General features: G+C 44.5%; 1 protein-coding gene across 9 annotated transcripts in view; it reads left to right on the forward strand.

Moving 5' to 3' along the window:
* NRAP (nebulin related anchoring protein) overlaps window positions 1-21,197 on the forward strand; it is a 65,943-nt gene that overhangs the window by 20,950 nt on the left and 23,796 nt on the right. For all 9 annotated transcript variants that reach the window (XM_020280684.2, XM_020280686.2, XM_012772222.3 and 6 more), the window contains 13 exons: window positions 2,541-2,639; window positions 3,011-3,115; window positions 4,223-4,330; window positions 4,577-4,678; window positions 6,820-7,017; window positions 7,594-7,698; window positions 9,944-10,042; window positions 11,177-11,281; window positions 12,520-12,627; window positions 14,413-14,724; window positions 15,883-15,987; window positions 18,762-18,860; window positions 20,430-20,534. In XM_020280684.2, the coding sequence (XP_020136273.1) occupies window positions 2,541-2,639; window positions 3,011-3,115; window positions 4,223-4,330; window positions 4,577-4,678; window positions 6,820-7,017; window positions 7,594-7,698; window positions 9,944-10,042; window positions 11,177-11,281; window positions 12,520-12,627; window positions 14,413-14,724; window positions 15,883-15,987; window positions 18,762-18,860; window positions 20,430-20,534 (1,650 nt within the window). The remainder of the gene's footprint in view (window positions 1-2,540; window positions 2,640-3,010; window positions 3,116-4,222; window positions 4,331-4,576; window positions 4,679-6,819; window positions 7,018-7,593; window positions 7,699-9,943; window positions 10,043-11,176; window positions 11,282-12,519; window positions 12,628-14,412; window positions 14,725-15,882; window positions 15,988-18,761; window positions 18,861-20,429; window positions 20,535-21,197) is intronic.

Raw genomic sequence — 21,197 nt, forward strand, 5'->3', positions numbered from 1 at the left:
CTTTTGCTCAAAGTAGGAGTAGTAGGATTTAGCTTGGTATCTTCAGGGTCTAACACAGTGTCCAGGACATTGAAGGGCAAGCACTGGCAGACGATAGTCTATTGGATGAAAGGAGCTTTTCAAGTTTGTAATAAAGCAGGGGGTGGGATTATAAAGGGTCTAAACTTTGCTTTACCTTTTCTCAGAAAGTTTGGTAGGGTCAACTTACTCATTTTACTGCAATAAAACCCAAAGTTAAACTTGACCATTGCCAAAGCTTGCTTTTTTTTTTTTTTTCTGGCCACACACATTAAATGTACCTCATTAAAAGTTGTGAGTGCATTTGCAGTAGAATTCTAGAAATCATGCCTAATAAGTAGCACAAACAAAACAGGATAGGTTCCCACAACTCCGTGTTCCCATTATAACATGACTTGCTATTATTACATTTGTCTATATAAAACTCTGGATCAATCCTAGCACGCTGGGAGGCTGAGGCAGGAGGATTGCTTGAGCTCAGGAGTTGGAGACCAGCCTGAGCAAGAGTGAGACCCCGTCTCTACTATAAATAGAAAGAAATTAGCCAAACAACTAAAAATAGAAAAAATTAGCCGGGTATAGTGGTGCGTGCCTATAGTCCCAGCTACCTGGGAGGCTGAGGCAGGAGGATTGCTTGAGTCCAGGAGTTTGAGGTTGCTGTGAGCTAGGCTGATGCCATGGCACTCTAGCCCAGGCAAGGGAGTGAGACTCTTTCTCAAAAAAAAAAAATAAATAAATAAATAAAAAATAAAAATAAAAATAAAAACTCCGGATCAAACTATGCACCTAGAATATAACTAGTCCACCTGGGGAAGTCTGATAAAAGAATTAAATTAGATTGGATTAGAAATATCAATTGAGTTTAGTAGAGGTGGGTTCTAAACTGGCAGCCCATAAGCCACGTCAAGGCTGCAGAAACATTTTGTTTGGCCACACAGCATTTAAAAAAAAAAATTGAACCAACATGTAGAAGTTGTGAGTTCACATAAAAACGAATATTTTTACCTTTTCTTAAAACTCTGGGAAATTTGGCCCTACTTCCTATGTGGCAGCAACTGGCTGGAACTGAGGGGTGGCTGTTCCCTATTGTCTCACCTTACTTCACCTTACCTTCCTGGTTCTGGTGTGCATTTGAGTTTATCACCCCTGATATAAGGACATCAGTATTCAGGGTGCTTGGGGAATCCATTTACAAGAATACTGTGGTCTCTCTGTCTGGTAGCCTTAAAGGTGGTAAAATAACTGTGAAATTAAATAAACACGCATGGGTCCTTAATTTGAGAACATTCCCTTTAGACAGATTTTATAAACACTAGTAGAATTAAAATGAGACTCTGTCTTTAGCACAAAAACCCTTCAAAATGCAGATTGAAGCAATGGCCAAGCATTTGTGATATTGCAAAGATGTGATTAATCATGGAAACTGTTAATTATGTCCTGCAGAGAAAAGTAATTGTGCTCTGCAACATACTTAATGCAGAATTATCGGAAAGGAATATGCCATTTAAAAAATATAGTTTTTGTGACATTTCGTCGTGCATAATTCTGAATTCTAATAGACTCTATTATGAGATGATAATTTTCCCCTCTGAATTAATGCATTAGGAAGCCACTGTACACTAATCTCATTAATAATTGACATTGAAATGACTTTATATTTCCTAGTTTTCCTTACATAACTCCATATCCCAAACTCAGAACATGTAAAAAATTTTCTCCTTGAATCATTAACTAAAAAGCACAAAGCAATGTTGTCCTGTGTTTCCAAATCTAACAAGACACTCTGTTGGCCCAGTGTCTGAAGCACTCTGTTTTTTTCTAGGTCCTGTTCTAGAGGTTAATTTGTAAGTCATTTATTTGTGCCTGGAATATATTTCCCTGTCTAAACAATGCTAGCTCTGGCTATGGGGAACCCTTTGTGCCTCTGTAAAATAACAAGCTATAGTTCCAAGCACACTAGTTTTGGCAAACCAGGATTATAGCGTATAGATTAAGACCACCTTAGGTGGCAGACTTCTGGGATTTGAATCCTAGCTCTGACACTTATCAGTTGGGCAACCTCAAGCAAGTCACTTAGGTCTCTGTGCCTCAGTTTCTACATTGTAAGGTAGGGATAATAATAATGTCTTATTATTAAGGTTGGAAGGATTCAATGAGTTCATATGTGTGAAGCACTTGGAATAGTGCCATGCACAAAGTAAGTGTCATGTGCTAGTTGTAATTATTATTAGCTGGCATTGGGACAGGCAAGAATGAATTGATTACAAGATCCAGAGATGGCATGGAGTATGCAGGCTAACACCTAGTGGGCCCAAAGTGGCCCTTAGGTCCATTTCACTTGGGTCACTGGACTTTAAAAATATTGAACTATTTTCCAACATTTAAAAATTATAAAATTTTGCATAATAATATAAATTTCTGATTTCTTTGGAATAATTGGAAAATCTAGGCTTAGAGGAAGGGAGCTAAGCAAATATTAGAGAAAAGAGCAAGTGACATCTTCTTGGGCTTATTTTTAACAGGTCAACTATAGGCAAAGCATCGATAAGTTGAAGTACAGCTCTGTGACCAACACTCCACAGATTGTTCAAGCCAAAATCAATGCCCAGCAACTGAGTCATGTAAGTGACCTGCCCTCGCCTGGCTGGACTTGGGGATCTTGCAATATCTTTGAGGTTTCTGGGCATCTGACCCTCAAGGATTTTACTTTCATTAATAGTGACACATACAGCCATGAAATGACCCTCCTTCTTTTAAACTTTTTATTATGGAAAGTTTCAAATAGGTTTAAAAGTAGAGAGAATACTTTTCATTTGGTATCTTCCATCTATTAATTTCAAACATTCACAAAATTACAGGCTGCCTGGTAAAATGCCTTTTCTAGAAACTCTTTCTCAGTTATAGATCTAAGGGGAAAGTGGGAAAGATATTATCCCCAAAGTTCTCCTTCTACCCACATAAAAACCCTGCAGATTTATTTTAAATCCAACAGGTGAATTACCGGGCTGACTATGAGAAAAATAAGTTGAATTACACATTGCCACAGGACGTGCCTCAGCTGGTGAAGGCCAAAACCAATGCCGAACTCTTTAGTGAGGTAAGCAAGCCACCAGGCGAGAAAGTTGGGGTTGTATGTGGGTGTGAGAACAAAGATACCAGGGTGGTCCAACAAGTAAGGGGTGTTCTGTTCCCGAGAGAGGCTCATCAAAGTCATCCATCATGTGATAATGTTGAAATTTGCTGTCTCATGGAGCATGGTAGTTCACTAGGGCTAAATTGGTCATAACAATTTCATTCTCATTATGTGAACACGTGTTACAGTGTGCCTGTGAACACACGCATTCCTCACCAACATCCTGATGGCCTGGTGATTTGCTGTGTGTAGGGAATTCAAGTTTTAAGAAGACAAATCTTAATCATCAGATTCTTTTTGGAGTCGCAAATAGGCTGTGATTAGGCTTCTCACTCTAGAGGGGATTTGTAGGGCAGGAGAAGAAAAAAAAGGAGCCAACATTTTTTGAACGTCTTCTCTATACTGGGGTAGGCACTATATGTATGGAATTAGGATAATCTCTAGGAGGTGTTGTAGGGGCACAGCTAGTGGCATGGGCTTTGGTATCAGATGTTTGGTTTGGATATTGGCACTGTCATTCTTTAGTTATGTGTCCCTGGCTAGGTGAGCTATTTAATTTCTCTGAGCCTCCCAGGCCTAATGTGAAGATTTGCAGTGCATGAGTAGAAAGCATTTAGGAAAGAGCCAATAATCAGTGGCTGTTATTACCACAGCAATATGAACACCTTACATCAGTGTTACATTTCACCAGTTTAGAATATCTTTTCATATACCATATCAAATTTATTCTCACAGCAATCCTGAGAAAGATAATATGATATTATTTTTGCAAATGGTAGACTGAGGCCCAAAGAGGTAGCTTCCCAAGTTCATATGATTAGGGACAGCAGAGTGAGGGTAGCATAGGGGTCTTCTCTTTGTCCTGTCCCATTACCACCACCCTGCATAGCCCTATGGCTAAGGAATCGATAACTGTGTTCATAATTACTATTATCAGTTTGATAATAACAGCCAAGACTCTGGTTTGTAAATAGATGAAGAAACAAACTTTGCTGTAAAAAAAAAAATCCTCTTTCATTTTGGCAGGAATATGAATAGCAACTCCTATTCACCTGTGTTTTTGTTTGTCAGGTTAAGTACAAAGAAGGCTGGGAGAAGACAAAGGGGAAAGGCTTTGAGATGAAGCTGGATGCCATGTCTCTGCTGGCCGCCAAAGCCTCTGGGGAGCTTGCTAGCAATGTAGGTTTTCTCTCATTAACTCAGAAATGCATAAGAAATGGTTCCAATAAAATGTCAGTGGTCCTGCAGAAAAAAATAATGATTGCTAACATTGTAAACATCACAATACTTTAATCTTCTTCTGGATTCTCGAAAGACTAGGAGGTGTTTTTTCAGAATTGTTCCCCTTGCACTTGTTAAAACCAGGGCCCCTTAGATGGCAAAGTTTCTCTCTCACTCACAGTAGACTTTCTTCTTTCTCTCAAGATTAAATACAAAGAAGATTATGAAAAAACAAAAGGCAAAGCCACAGAAACTGCCGACTCTAGGCTTCTGCACTCCCTGCAGGTTGCCAAGATGAGCAGCGAGGTAAACTCTTTTTTCAACCCCCCAACCCCTCATTTAGAGTTGTGTTACTTTAAAAGTTTTTCTGGGTCTACTTCACCTGGGACTGTTACCTTTCTATTGACTTCCCTTGCAACTCTTTCTTTCCTGGCTTGCAAAAGAAGTTTGTTCGGTTTCTTTATTTTGTCAAAGCATACTGTTCTTTTACAGTAGATGAGGAGTGTGGCCCTAGGGTGACAATTTCTACTGATCAAGGTACAGCTGCATTTATGCATCTTATAGATGTTTACCAAGGGACCTCTATGGGCAAGACACTGCCTGAGACCCTGGGGAGATACGAACAGACGGCACATAAGTTCCTCCCTCAGAGCTTAACTCTGCTGGTGGAGTTAGGCAGAAGTATTCAGTTTATTATGGTATTGCCCTGGACAAATTCTGTGGTCACAGACACACACTGTATTCAAAATATTTAGCAAACAAATGGGGTATCCCAGACTCCAACCAATCAGAATGACACTCTTTGTAAATAACTGTAATGGCTGGAGATTAACCTTGGTAAATGTCACTTACCAAAAGCCTTTGGTGAAGGAGAGTTCTGCTAGAAGGGACAGACCTAGTTTCTAATCAAGTCTTCCCTGCCAATGCTGAACAGGCAAAAAAAGACATATGAGCATGGAGTTTCTGCTTTATGACTGCCTGCTGCAAGCTGTGAGGTCAGCTTTTGCTGCTTCGATGGTATAGTTGGATATAATTATCCGAAGAATCATTAAGGTGCCATGGCTTAAGTAGAATAAGAGAGTTGGCATCTGGGTCAACAGCTGTTTTGGATGTGTCTATAGTATGAGTCGTATGAAGTGCATAGTCATGAAGCATAGGGAGGCATTGAGAATTTGGCTTCATTTTACATGGAGAACAAATTGGTATTTTATATTTGCCACTGGAGCAACTGGGGGCCAAAAAGATTGTCTTGCCCAAAGTCATTGGGTAGTCAGTGATAGTGGTAGAGTGACAGAGAATTAGACTATAGGACTCTAATTGCCTGGCACCACACTCCTTCTATTATGGCATACTACCTCTTCCCACCACCATTGTCATCACCATCATTGTCACCACGATCACCACCATTATCACCGTCATCAGCACCAATATCACCATCATTACCATCACCACTATCATCACCATCATCAGCACCAGCGTCATCATCACCACCATCACCATCATCAATCATCACCATCACCATCACCATCACCACCATTACCACCATCACCATCACCACCATCATCACCACCACCACCATCACCACCACCATCACCACCATCACCATCATCATCACCATCATCACCACCATCATTACTGCCACCATCATCATCAACACCATCACCATCATCACCATCATCATTACCACCATTACCACCACCACTATCACCACCATCATCACCACCACCACCATCACTACCATCACCATCATCATCACCATCATCACCACCATCATCATCAACACTATCACCATCATCATCATCACCATCACCATCATCATCACCACCATTACCACCACCACCATCACCACCATCATCACCATCATCACCACCACCACCATCATCATTACCACCTTCACCACCATCATTACCGCCACCATCATCATCACCACTATACCACCATTGTCATTGTCATCCTTATTACTAACATTTACCAAGTGTTTTCTAGGTGACAGTCCCTGTACTAAGCACATTTCAGCTACTACTTCATTCACTTATCACAGCAGTCTCCCAGAGGAAAATGAGCCCTTAGGGAGGCGATGTAACTTTCATCCAGCTGGTAAGGGGCTGATCAGGTTTGAACTCAGGCTTGTCTGGCTTTGTAGCCCAAACTCTATCTCTTAAAGCTTCTATGGAAACCATGTATAGAGTGTTCTAGAGCAGCCAGGTAAAAGACGTAGGATTGCCGAGAGACAGTACCCTTGGAAAGAAAGTCATGTGGAGCCTCATCTTCCCTCTGACAATGCCTCACAGAGCCAGGAATTGAGTCACACCTTTCTGACAGAAGGGTGGCCTTGGCCATGGTGCCAATGCCTTCTGAAAGCCTGAGAATCTTTCCTGCATTTTCGTATCACTCCCAAAAGTACAGGCTTTGACTAACTAAATGGGCCTTATTTTGGTGCATCCAAGGTTGAATACAAGAAAGGCTTTGAAGAGAGCAAGACCCAGTTTCACCTTCCCATGGATATGGTGAACATCAGGCATGCTAAGAAGGCCCAAGCTCTCGCCAGCGACCTGGACTACAGGAAGAAACTGCATGAATACACTGTGCTGCCTGAAGACATGAAGACTCAGTGGGCCAAGAAAGCCTATGGGCTCCAGAGTGAGGTGAGCCCTCACTCACTGCCCATGCTCCCCATGCATATCTTGCAATCAGATACACCTTCAGAATGATATCGGACCTGTGCATGAGTCTGTTACAAAACTCAGAGCACTAGGAAGAACTGCTAGAGATGGGATAGGCCCAGGGAGGGCAAGCGGGGAGGTGGAGAGATAATCTAGACAACAGGCAGAGGATTGGGGTTCAGAGCTACTGTGAAAGTCAAGAGGTGTTGGTAATGCGGATGAGGGAAGGGAAGGGAAGCAAATGTTGAAAATGGTAAGAAAATCTTGGAAAAGATTTTTTGCAGGCTGGCAAAAATGGTCCTTGGTCAAAAAATATGAGAAATGCTGTTTTTGCTAAGGTGGTGGTGTCTCAGCACTGAGGTAGAACGTGCTATTCTCGTTACAAGTTGAGCCCAGTGGCTTCACTTCCCAGCTAGAGATCTGCCTGACTATTACAGAGCCAGGAGCAGTTCTTCTAGGAAGACAAGTGCAGGATCAAGATCTATCTAACTCTCCCATCACCTTTGTCCTATCTGCATCCGTGTGTCTGATGAGAGCTTTGGGGTTTTTCTCTTGCAGCTGCAGTACAGGGCTGACCTGGCGTGGATGAAGGGAGTTGGGTGGCTGACCGAGGGGAGTCTCAACCTGGAACAGGCCAAGAAGGCTGGACAGCTGGTCAGCGAGGTAACCTGCACGCTGGCCCCTGGCCTCTAGCAGTGCTCAGCCCTGGAGTCCTGAGAGTGACCTTTTTCTCTGATTCCCCCTCGGCACCCCCTAAGCTTATTGTGGATGTGATTCAAAAGGGATTACTTCTTCATTTTGCACATGTAGCACACGCAAAACTAACTTTTCATACCCATAATATTTTAAAGAAGCATACCATTTTACTTTAAGTAGCAGTTGCATCCAGAGAAGAATTTTGTTTAGAGAGGTTGTAATGTAAATGAGAAAAATGTATTTCTTGTGTGAGGAGCATGTGATTCCTTCCAAATCAGTCTGGTATTTGGAGGCCAGTGTTCTCATTATCCACATGCCTTAAACTCACTGCAGACTTTGGGCAAGTCACTCAACCTTCTTGGTCCCTCATGTAAAATTGAGGTTAGATGGATACTCTCCAAGGTCCCTGAGTCTCTAAGCCTGTGCTTCTTTTCATGCCAGGGAGAGCTGGCTTTGGCAGCAGGCAGAGGAGGACTTTTGAAGGACATTTCATTTGGAAGTGTGACTATTTCAGGAACTTTGTTTGGGATCTGCAAAGGGGATTCTTGCTTCAGGGCCAGGAAGGCTGAGTCGGCATCTGTGTTGCAAATGAAAATAACAGTGATTGCAATAGCTGCCACTTATGGACTGATAATAATTACTTAATCAATGGTGTCATTTATTGACCACTGTGTTATATACATATTGCCATTTGCAGGTCACCGTAGCCCTATGTGAGTGGATACCATGGTTATCCTATTAGTATAGGATAAGTGAGACTTATGTTAGACTTTAAGCAAGTAGCAGAGCTGGGATCTGTACAGTGTGTTTGATCCAACGCCCCAGCTCTTAACCACAGGCAGTTTGGCATTCATCTGTCTTGGGCAAGGGTACGGTGGGGTAGAAGAGGGCCCAGTCAGGTGGTCCTTTAGCCTTAGGAAGGTCAGTTTCTATCTCACTTCCTGCACCGCCTACTCAGTTTTAAGCTCCTTAAAGTGGCTGTCATCTACTTCACCACTTTTGCACCCCTATTGTGCTCCGAAAAAAGTGGATTCTTGGCTCCTCAGTAAAGACTTAACGATTTGGCTAATGCAGGAGGACCAGAAATTCCAACAATGGGAGGGCAACGTGGCTTCCTTCAATTATGTGGTGAAGAAGTTTTCCTGTTCAACACAGTGGCACTCAGAAGGAAAATAAGAAGTCTCTTTGGAATGTTTTTCTCTAGATTTTTTTTTTCCTAAAACGAGAAAATTTGGAGTTTCCAATGTCCCAATCACTCTTTTGGGGTCAGCTGGTAGCTATAACCCTCTTGTGGATGGCCCCGGAACCAGACTGAGCTCATCTCTGCTCGCCGCACCGTGGGAAGCCTTTGCTCCCACGGCCGTCCTCGGTGGCCACCTTTCCCAGTGACTTTGGCAACTCCAATGGAAAAGCCAAAGGAGCTAATCTTTAGGAAAGACAAGAAGTCCCTGCGGGGGGACAGAATTAGCATGTTTGAAAACTTGCCACTTAATTCGTGGCTGTGGGATGGGAACACTGTGAGGACAAGACCACAGCGATCTGGGGCATAAGAAGCTATACAGATGAACCCCGAGCACCGGCCATCTGTCGGTGCCTGCTGCTGTCTCCCCTTCCTTAGAACTGATTGCGTCCTCGATAATCATGACAACACCATGGTTGATGGTGACATGATGGATAATCATGACAACACCATGGTTGATGGTCCTAAACACTGTGCAGAGGATTTGACTCACACGTAAAGCACTGAAGCCTCCGCTCCACCCCAGGACAAGGCAGCTTCTGCTGCTGTCACCGTTGTACAAGCAAAGCAAGGGTGGCTCAGGTCGATTGAGTGATGTGCCCAGTGTCACGAAGCTGGAAAGAGGGGGCAGTAAGATTTGAAGCTCAGTCTTCATGGTTTTGAAGTCTATGATCCCTCCCCCTCACCGTCCTGTGTCAAGTTTAGATTTATAAAATGCATACATCCCAGAGCACACGGGAAATACAGGATTTGCCAGAGGGAACAAAAATTTTCCATCAGTAATAGCAACTAAAACATGTGTTCCCCAGAGTGGCTGTCTCAGGGCTGTGTGGTTCTGCTTAAGCTGCAGGACCAACTGGAATGTTCCCCCAAGGACACACTTGGGCCACAGAAAGTGTGTGTGTGTGTGTGTGTAGGGTGGCAGGGGCAGCCCAAACCTAATGCTATGGGGTCCTTCTTATTTTGAAACAGAAAAGCTACCGACAGAGGGCAGACGAGCTGAAGTTCACCAGCGTGGCAGACAGTGCCCAGATGGAGCATGCCAAGAAGAGCCAGGGGCTGCAGAGTGGGGTGAGTCCTGGGCTGCCCTTTCCCCACCAAGTGCTGTGTCATGGGCCTGGGAACCTCTGGGGACAACAGCAGGTGTTGCCCAGGCACGATCCAAGAACCAAAGAGCCTTCCCTTTAAATAGGCTGGCTGGCTTTCCGTAGGCCTCCAGGCTGCTTCTGGAACTGGGCAGCAGGCTCCCCACACCCCTGCTTCACCCACCATACTTCTCCCTGGGTTTTTAGGGATGACACAGGACCTACAGTATTTCTGTTCAGCTCTCAATATGCCCTAGTTCCTTTTTTCTTCCTTCTTCTTCTTCTTCGTTTTCTATCTCTGTACCAAAGACTCTATAATTCTGGAACCAGTGTAGAATTATCTTGGAGGAGAACAACATTTGCTTTTGGGATGTTGGCAGCTCATGCCCACTTGAGCTCAAATACGGGGCCATAACGATGAGGCACCACATACGTTATCTACAGATTAGTGTTCAGCATCGAGCAGGTGTGGCCACAGTCTGGCTAGCACCTTCCTAGCTTCCCTTCCTAAACACCTGGTACACCTGCCAGGAAGGAACTGTCAACATAACTCAGAGTTGGCAGAAGCCAGTGTTCGGAAACTTGAAGTTGGGGTTAGAGTGGAAGGGGAGAGAGAAAGAGAAGAGTGATGAATTTTCCATGAGATGTCTGTGCGTGCTCACTTTCTCGGTGTCAGTAGCTGTGAAGGCATTAAGATTAATTATGTGGGTGCAGGAGACAGCATGGGCCTCTTATTTTTCCCACCTGGGGAGTCTGTGCTCATCTCAACCCTGTGGGGAGTATTTTTTTGGCCGTGGACAATGTAGATGGCAATAGCTTGGGGAAGTTGACACCATCTCAAGGGACAGGTGTAAACACAGAAACCCTAGAGGGGTTTTCAGGTTGGTCCTCCAGCCATGTTTTTCTCCTGGCTCCTCCCTGCTGCTTCTCCTGCCATCTCCTCTCCTGCCTTAACTTCGTTTGCTGTGTTCTGCCCCCAGAGTCTGGTCTGGTGGGTTTTGTAAGGGACTTTCTGTGCAAGTCAGAGAAGTGCCAAGCAGAAATAAAGACACCATGAGCAATGCCACCCCGTCTACTCCTGCCTCTGCTGCCTGCTCCTGATTCAGAGTCTCTCCAACAGGTGGCCTACAGGGCGGGGAACGAGCAGTCTGTCCACCAGTACAGCATCAGCAAAGATGAGCCTCTCTTCTTACAGGCCCGAGCCAACGCTGCAAATCTCAGTGAGGTACAGCAGGAGGGAGGCAGTGGGCAGCTGGCAGTGGGCAGCTGTGGGCCCTGCGTATAGCTGCCTGGCCAACCAAGCCCACGAGCTGCATCGGTGGTGTCCATGTCTGCTGAGGTCACACAGTCTGGTCATTCTAAAAACAGCTCACCCAGCAGATCTGGCTCCAGATCAGTCTTAGGGGGAGTGGGAGATGAACTTTCACTGGGGTGAGCTGGTGGAGCCACCAAATATGTGCTGGGGTAGGAGGCAGTGGTTGTTTCAGGGACCAGAGTTGAAACAGTCTCGGTAGAAAGGAGTGAAGAGCTCAAATGTTAGCTCCAAACTGCCTGGATTTGATCCTTGGTTTTGCCACTTACTAGGTGAGTGACCTTGGCCAAATTCTTTACTCTCAGTTGTCCCATTGGTAAAATGAGCCTAATACCCATCCTCTCCCCACTGGGTTTGCCACGAGGCTTCGTTGAGCTCACACACAAAGCAGTCGGAAAAGTGAGCGCAATCGTAGCCCTTAGACGTGAAAGTACCCCTAGTCCCAACCGCCTCCCTGTCTGTGTCTTCCAAGAAGGGGCCTTCCTTGGGTCGCCCTGCTCAGCTTCCAGGTCTCTGGTTCCTGACCTGAGTCATAGGTAGTGGGGAGAGCTGGACGGAGAGACAGAATAAATTGGCTCATACCCGGAAAGGGAGGGGAGCCTTCCAGAAGAAAGATCTTGAAATCTACAGGGAGGGGCAGGAGAGGGAATGGGAGGGGCAAGGAAAACACCCAGGTGGACGAGAGGCTGGAGGAGTGGGAAGAGAAAGGGGGTGGGGTGCAGCTGGGTAGATTCCAGCTCTGTTATCTGCTAGCATTGGTACTTCGGGCAGAGGTGGAGAACAGACTGCAGAAATGTTGCTGTGTCTGCAATGTTTTCCACCTTTGGCTTGGCTTTGAGACCTCTGTGAAGACTCCTAGTAGTTCTCACGGCTTCTGGAGTTTCATTTCTGCTTCTTTGGATTGAAGCCCTATGTGTCTTCACATAGGGCTTCGATCCTATGTGAATACGGAGGAATTCACAGGAATACGAAGGCAGGAATTAAGGCAGTAATACGGAGGCCTGGCTGTGTTCAGAGTGCACGATTTCTGTGGCTGTCAGAGTTTCTATGGAAGAATGTGATGGGTGTTGCTTTCTTAGAATGGTTGTGATGGAGCCTAAAGAAGCCCTCTCATGTGAAACCCTCTCCCCTTCTCTTCCAAATCCCCTTAGAAACTGTATAAGAGCAGCTGGGAGAACCAGAAGGCAAAAGGCTTTGAACTACGTCTTGACTCCTTGCCCTTCCTGGCAGCCAAAGCCAAGAGGGACCTGGCTAGTGAGGTGAGTCAGTCCCCAGCCCACCCGAGAGATCACAGAATCCTGTCACTTTACACTCAGGAGGGTCTCGAAGCATCCAGGCAGGTTCTTAATCTCTCTCAACCTCATTGCAACAGTCACCTTGCAATGACATAATCATGTCAGCGTCAGTTGAACTGCTTGTCGCACATTGATTTTTGCTAAGTGGTAACTTATTGGTAGTGATAGCAAGAGTAATAATCCAGATTCCTCACTTTACAGATTAACTGATGCCCAGAGACAGCCTATGACTTTTTTTTTTCTTAGACTAGGTCTCGTTCTGTCACACAGGCTAGAGTGCAGTGGCATGATCATAGCTCCTCGTAACCTTAAACTCCTGGGCTCAAGCGATCCTCCTGCCTCAGCTTCCCAAGTAGCTGGGACTACAGACGTGTGCCAATACCCCTGGCTAATTTTTTCTGTTTTTTGTAGAGACAGGGTCTTGCTCTTGCCCAGGCTGGTCTCAAACTCCTGAGCTTAAGCAATCCTTCCACCTTGGCCTCCTAGAGTGCTAGGATTACACGGGCATGAGCCATCATGCCTGGCCCATCCCAGGAATTTCTAAAGACATGGCCTGTTAATGGTTAAGAATACCAGCTCTGGTGTCAGGTAGGATAAAATCCCAGCCTTATCATCTACTAGCATCGTTACTTCAGGCAGGTTGTTTAACCTTTAAAAATCTCAGTTAACATGTTGGTAAATTGGCAATTGCAAAATAGTGATGAGGAAATGAAATGAATCGATGCATATTAAATGTGTTATCATCTAATGCAATCTCTTGAGTCTGATGTCAGATAAGGAACTGAGGCCAGAATGTAACTCAAACCCTTCTTCCCTCAATGAGAAAGTCTTGCTTCAAAAAAAAAAAAAAAAGTCAGCTGAACCAAATGGTGGCTTAGTGATCTGGTTCATTTACATTCTGACATAAGCACCTTATCTTGTCAGCTGGTAACATTTTAAACCAGCCCTGGTCTGTGGATGCGCTTGGATTTGTGTAGTTGTATCCCATATTTGGCTCAGAGTAAGTGTTCAATAAATGGTGGCAGATATTGGTGCTGATGTTGTTGGCAGAGATGAGAGTCGAGCCTGAGTCTCCTGATGGCCGTAATAATGATAACGTTGAAAACGATGCCACACGCTGGTATCTTGCTACAGTTTTCAAATGTTTTCATATTCATTCTTTCTTCTGGTCCTCATTACTGTTGGTCTAGTATTTATTTTTTTTTCTAACAACGTGTTACCTTTTGCTCCCCATATTCCTATATATTTATTTATATATACCCTAGTTGTCCTTTCATTTGAGCTCCTTTTGTAAACAGCAATTGTAATTTGGCTATTCTTTATCTTTTTCATTTCAAGGCTATTTATATTTATAACATTTTCACTATTATCAAAAAATATTTTAAGGTGGCTTTCATGGAAAACAACAGGCCACTTAAAAATAAATCCAGAAAGAGTGATCTGAAATATTTAGAGAAAAGATGGAATTTCACTAGAAAATTGGTAGAAAACCATAGCAGAGCATTTGGTTTAGCTCTGAGCTTTCCGGCAGCCAAGGTGAAAAGGGAACTAATGGGTAGTAATATTTTATGTCACTGTTTGATGAAAGGAAGCATATCAGTTGTTCAAAGGAGGGAAACTTTCTTTATGACTCTAATTCTGATAGGGTTCTGTCAGATGGCTCTGTTTGAACTCTCATGCCTGTGGTTTGACGCCTAACAATTCCTTTAGGAGGTTCTAATGTATCCCTGCTCTATTCCTCTTCCTTAGGTGAAATACAAGGAGGACTATGAACGGTCCAGAGGGAAGCTCATTGGGGCGCAGGGTGCACAGGGCGATTCACAAATGAGCCACTCACTGCACATGTCCAAGCTGCAGAGTGAACTGGAGTATAAGAAGGGGTTCGAGGACACCAAATCTCAGTGCCACGTCTCCCTGGACATGATCCACCTCGTACATGCCCGCAAGGCTCAGCATTTAGCCACAGACATAGGCTACAAGACAGCATCACATCACTTCACGGCTTTGCCCACTGACATGAAGGTGGAATGGGCGAAGAAGGCTTACGGCTTACAGAGTGATGTATGTGCCTGCACCGAGTGTGTGTGTGTGTGTGTGTGTGTGTGTGCACTCGTGCCATTGCAGGTATTGCCCCAAACCCTGTAGGACAACAGTTTATGCTTATGGAATGCCTGTTTCAGGATCCCTAAGTGGAAACACTTTAGCTTCCTAGTAGTTTAGCTTTTATTCAAACTATGCCCATTTTAGATTCTATACTAACAAACAGAAGAATCATAGAGTTACATTTTTCTTCTTGGCATTCTGATCCGTATATGTTTTCCAGGTTTCTTTTTATTGCCAGAAGGAAAAGGTATCTGTGACATACTTAGATGTGGCCCTGCTGCGGAAGAACATCACTGATAACTCATTCCAACTTTTGTGGCTCCCATTTTTGGAATGAGCAGCTCACTAATCTTCAATAACCCCTTCCCCTTTCTCTTTACATCGCCCACCTGGTTCTGTTTGCTTTCTGTCTTCAGTTGACTCTTGCACAAGAATGTGGGTGAGCTGAAAGGCAGTTGAGCTGTAGCCAGACCATTACACACGGTGTGTGTGTGTGTGTGTGTAGACACACCCTTCCTGGTAGAGCTGTTTCATGATAGACAGATGATGTACTAGTTTGAGAGAAGTGTCCATTTAAATGGCTTCCCATTAAAACTCCTCATTCAATGGCAAGTAAAGAAATGAGAAGAAATACCCCTTGTCCCCCACCGAGGTGCATAGGAAGGAATTGGCACCGTGGGAGGCCTCGGATGTCTTGTGAAATTCCCTCGAATAGTTCCCACCTGGGTTCTGTTGTGAATTCTCATTTTCTTCTCCCCTGCATGTCATTTTAAACAAGAAAATTGGGAATGCAGACAATGAGGACGCGCTTCTTTCCGAGGTAGACACGAGTCTGTAATGAGGGGCAAGGTGGATGGGCCCTCAGCCCCCCAGCCTCCTCCAGTAGTGTTGGGTGGGGCCTCACGCCACCATCCCAAGGGACGGCTCCAATTAAGGGGAAAATTAATTTACATTTTGGAGCCCTACCTGTGACTGTGCAGAAACGGATAAGACAACAGTGGCATCTAATTTGACTCAGCTGGCACCAAGGCTGCGCCAGGAGCTGTTAATAGCCCTTTAAATGTCTGTGCACCAACAATGGCCTGCCTTTTTTCCCCCCCCTTTCTCCTTTGTCAGAACCAATACAGGGCAGATGTGAAGTGGATGAAAGGCACGGGCTGGGTCGCCACCGGGTCATTAAATGTGGAGCAGGCGAAGAAGGCAGGAGAACTCATTAGCGAGGTGAGATTTCCTGACAGCCTGTAACAGGCCTGGCTACATTAGGCGTGCAGCGTTTCTGTATAAAATTAAAATAATTTCCACTCAAAAGGCAAAGAAAAAGGCAAAGCCACATGAAAGGCCTCAAAACCCAGACTAGGGCTGGTAATTAGAGAGAAACCACATACCAAACACACACCAGTGGGGGCCCATAGAGCCCTGGCAAAAACAAAGTGGGTGACAAATGATATTATGAATAATAATGATAATCAAACAGAGCTCAATTGCTACCCACCAACTTACCTTTTTAATGAAGCAACACAGGAGAGGATGGAAAGATACATTTATTACACCCAGAAAGCCCATTGGTGACTTTATGCACATATTCTTCCTCTCTGTGCCACAATGTAAACAGTTTTTGAATATTCACATGGTGTCCAACACGTGACATGGGTCTTTCTTGGGGAGGGGGTCTCCCTTCTACTGACTCCTGCCTACTTCTAGCCACCCCAGCTGGACCTTAAGGCATTCCTGCTCGTCCAAAGAACTGTGTCCTCACATTTTAGGACAGTATCACAGAGCAGCCGTTTGAAAGACCAGATCAGTTTCTCAGCCTCGGCAATGCTGATATTCTGATAGTCCTTTGTCGTCTGGGGTTGTCCTGTGCCTTGTAGGATGTTTAGCACTTCCCTGGCCTCTGCCCACTAGATGCCAATTGTACCCTCTGCCCAGTTGTGACAACTAAAATCATCTCCAGACATCGCCAAACCTCCCCTAGGGGGCAGAATTGTCCCTGGTGGAAAGCTGCCGGCCTAGGCTCACACGGAGGCTGGACACCATCAAACAACTCACATCCGCCTCCCTGCATGACTGCTTGGGGAGGGGCTTGCTCAGAACGCAAGTGAGTATTTCCTTCCTTGCCTTCAGAGCAGCCTGCTCTTGCTGGACTTTTCTGGGTGGGGAGGGGACCATAATGGCCATAGCCCCAGGGGACTTTAGCTTTGGCAACAAGCCTGCAGGGACCTTTTTTTAGGAGACTTTCTTCCTGAATGAATAGTTAAAACAGAGAGATACCTGTGCTGATTTTTGGAACACATCTGTCCAACATTGATATTTTCCCATGGGAGTGCATTCTAGTTCCCTGACCCTCACAGAGTTGATTTCAAAGGTGGCCTCACCTCTGTTTGGCCTAATTTTTAGAGACCTTGGTGAACACTCAGGGCTCAGAAGACCCTGGGAACTCAGTGGGGATGGCCCTGCCCTAACTCATGTAGTTAACTACCCAGTGTAGTTAAGGAGAGGCCCTGTTGGGAGGATGAACAGGAAAAACTTACAGGGACAGACATTTAGGTTTGAGGATTTATGACCCAGACTCTCACCATTGGGCCCACTCATAAAAGGAAACAAAGAATAATGGTCATATATGTATAATTTAAACTTCAAGGCAATTTCCTTCATTTTTCTGAGTCTGGTAGCCAAGGGATCTTTTGGGAACCATTTAGCCCACCACATTCCTAATTTTTGCCACTTCATTTTGCAAACTTTCTCAACAAATGTGTTTATCTTCCTTGATGGCCTGGCCTCATACCAGGCCTCAAACTTCAGTAAGAAAAGACATCTTTCTGCAATTTTCCCAACCATCTCACTTCACACTGGTATGTTTCCGGGTAAGTGTCAAATTGGGATACCCTCTCAAATTCCAGAGCGAATGCAGGCACTGCTTGAAAGAGCCACAGATGCACACACACACACCTGTCATCTAAAGCAGGAGTCAGCAACCTTTTCTGCAAAGAACCAGATGGGAAATATTTTTGGCTTTGTTGGTCTCATGGTCTCTGTTACAACTAGCTGGAAAATGGCCATAGATAATACAAAAACAAATGAGCATGGCTGTGTTCCAATAAAACTTTATTTACAAAAACAGGTGGCCAGCCAGATTGGATGGGATATTGAACTGTGTTTTCTTAAGACAACCTAGTATACAAAAATCCAACCAGATAAATGAGCGGGGTGTTTACAAAATAAGTATTTGATTTGGGAAAACATAAACTCCATGGTCCCATTAAAATAGTAATTGTTTCAGCCCCTTAGAAATGTACTTTGATTTAAAAAAAAAAAAAGAAATTAAGCATGATATACAGAATACTTCAAAATTGGGTATCTAGGCCTTTGCCAGCATTTAAGCTTTTTGTGATTTTTTTTGTTTGTTTCAGCATCTTTCAAACTGTATGATAACTCCTTTCAACAATAGCACCTCTTTTCTTGTTTTTGTAATATTTTAAAGAATTAGTACATATATTAGCTGAACCAGGCTCTAAAGTGATCAGATAGTGTACACTCACTCACTGTTAAAAGCAAGCATTTTGACTGTGATAATATCTGCCAAGTTTTTTGTGGAAGGAAAATAGAAAGCTTAAATGGATAAACGTAACTATGAATGTCTTTCTTGCTTAGAAGACCCAAACTAAGATATGTAAACAACAGCGACAAAGTATTTGAAGCCTATAAAAAGAATCCTTTCCTAAGTGTGTATCCTACAGTATTTTACTGGTATAACCTAATTTTGAGATGTTTTCTTTGCACCGGGTAGAAATACTTTAATGTTAATTGACATGAGGTTATTCTTAAATTGAAACAAATATTAACCTGAAGGCACCTAGGATAGAAAGATGGAGGAAGCAGAATAATAATTATGTTCACAAATTCACTCTAATCTCAAGCAACCTATGATTTTCTCTTTCAAATGGCATGAAAGAGCAGCACAAAATTCACAGCTTTGATCTTTTTCTGCTCAACAGAAGAAGTACCGTCAGCATCCAGATGCTTTGAAGTTTACCAGTATTAAAGACACTCCGGAGATGGTCCAGGCCAGAATTAGTTATACCCAAGCAGTGGATGTAAGTGATAATGTATATACATTATGACTCTAAGAGTGGGCTCCTCTTTCAACACGGCGATTGAAGCGGAGGGGTTCTTGGGCTGGCTCCTTGTGTTGTCCTAAGGATGAAGGAGCTCCTTGTCCTTTGCTGAGGCTCCCCTTAGCGGGGGTGCCTCCTCATTAGGATGTAAATGGGGTGTTACTGCACTTAGGATGCCAAGTGGGGCTCCACCACCCCACTGCCCCACAGACGCTCTCCTTCCTTCCCATTTGCATGTCTCGAAGATTTGTCAGTGCAGAGGCCTTTTTTCCCCCTCTCCTTTTGTCTGAAAGTGTTTTCAGAACTGGGAATACTGAAGCCATGCTTAGGGCTCTTTAGTACCCCAGAGCAGGAATTGTTGCTCCCTGAATTTCCCACAGACTTTGAATATGATTTGGGTCTGATTTATATACATTAGACAAACTTGCCAACTGTCTCCCACACTCGCTTTACCATGCGAAACCAAGATTGGACCCTCAGCTCTCCCAGTGCAGCATTTGCTGGGGACGAAAGTGAACAAGGAGGTCTCGTAGAAATTCACTTTAGGACATGGACTAACCCTATTTGGCTGATTCTACTGGGAGAAGCCCATGGATCCTTGCATAGGGCAGACGAGGGTTTTGAATGTCTTCAAACCATTCAACTTGCCACGAGGAAAATTTACAAACTGCGTGTGTAGGTGGGGTGAATTTCAAAATTCTCTCCCTGGCTTCAAGATGGAGCAAATTATTCTGGTGGTGCTTTATTCCACAGACATTCTCAAGTGGCCTGAATGCCTGTCAGAACATGTGATGGAATCATTTACAAGCTTATGCATTTAGGAATTTGTAATTTCTTGATAATCAGTCGGTCAGAATCAAACTGAATTCTGAGAAACAGATGGTCAAACAAGAACTTTTGTGTGAAGAAAAACAATACCTGTTTCTTCCTTCCCCTAACCAACTCTAGGGGGCACTGCTGTGATGCGTAGAAACTTGGACACAGCTGATCAGACTTGGGATGGAAAAGCCTGGTTCAGAAACTTTCCCTGGTGACTGATGCCAACTGCATGTGTCATTGCTAACTACTGGGATAGCATAAGCCCAAATCAGAGTCATGGGTGAACAGGGCCCCAGACCCACCCGGGAGACATTTGATAGGACAAGAATCCTTGAGCTGAGGATTGAGGTGGGGAGGGTGAAAACATCACGTGCGGAAGAGCTGTCTTCTCTCATGCCTTCTGCATCTGGATGTTCTCTCGTGGCTTATAGTTAATAACCAAATTACTCAATGTTAACTAGACCTCGTTTTCTCATTTGGCAGCCCGCTCAGCAGCACACTACGAGTGGGAAAGTGTCGGCTTGTCACGTTCTAAGCTAGGAAGTGGAGAGAATGATGTGCATGTCACCTCACTAGCCGTGAAATCCGGGTGGAGGCAGGGCACCCGCAATCGTGTCTCTACAAGGAGGTGGCAGCTGCAGCACCTTGGTCTCTTGGAGTGTGACTTGGCTGATGGCTGCATGGGGGGCGGGGTTCTTAGTTTCATACAAAATCTTTCTCCATCCACAGAGGTTGTACAGGGAACAAGGAGAAAACGTAAAGCATCATTACACCCAGACTGCAGACCTCCCTGAAGTCCTGCTGGCCAAGCTGAATGCCATGAACATCAGCGAGGTGAGGCTCACGAAGAGCGCACTGGTTTTTATGATGGGAGGTCAGGCGTGCACAGGATGCCCTGCATTCGGAAGGGCCCCGCAGTGGTTTGATGCTCTCCTGTCACCATCTTGAAATAGGCGATATTTTTGAACAAGGGGCCCACATTTTCATTTGCACTGGGCCCTGCAAATTATGTAGTTGGTCTTGCAGAACAGTCCAACTTATTTGAAAGAATGAGACTGGAAAAGCTGTCTGTCTGGTATAAAAAGCATTGGTACCCAGGAGCTGAAAAGTGGGAACATTGGAATATATCCAGTGATATATATCCATTTAGTATATCTGGTGGCTGTGCCCAGGAGAGACTTGAGGGCTTAACTCCACTCCTCCATAATCTCTATCAGCACCCTCTCCCACCATTCCTGTCCTTTGATAGAGAGATTTGACTTTTCTTTATCTTACATAAAGCACCTTGCAAATGTAACCTCATGCTTCCTTCTTCCAATCAACTTGCTGCTCAAAATAATCTGGGTGTCTAGACTCCAAAGTCCTTACTTTTAACCTTTCCCTTCTAATCCTCTACCCCACCCTGCCTCCAAGGGTGGGTGTGAGGCAGGATCCAACTCTGGTGGGTTTTGTTAAACCACAATAATCTCTAACCCCAGCTAGGGTGGGGGAGCCACA

The sequence above is a fragment of the Microcebus murinus genome, chromosome 14 (assembly GCF_040939455.1).
Source record: "Microcebus murinus isolate Inina chromosome 14, M.murinus_Inina_mat1.0, whole genome shotgun sequence".
Taxonomy (NCBI): Eukaryota; Metazoa; Chordata; class Mammalia; order Primates; family Cheirogaleidae; genus Microcebus; species Microcebus murinus.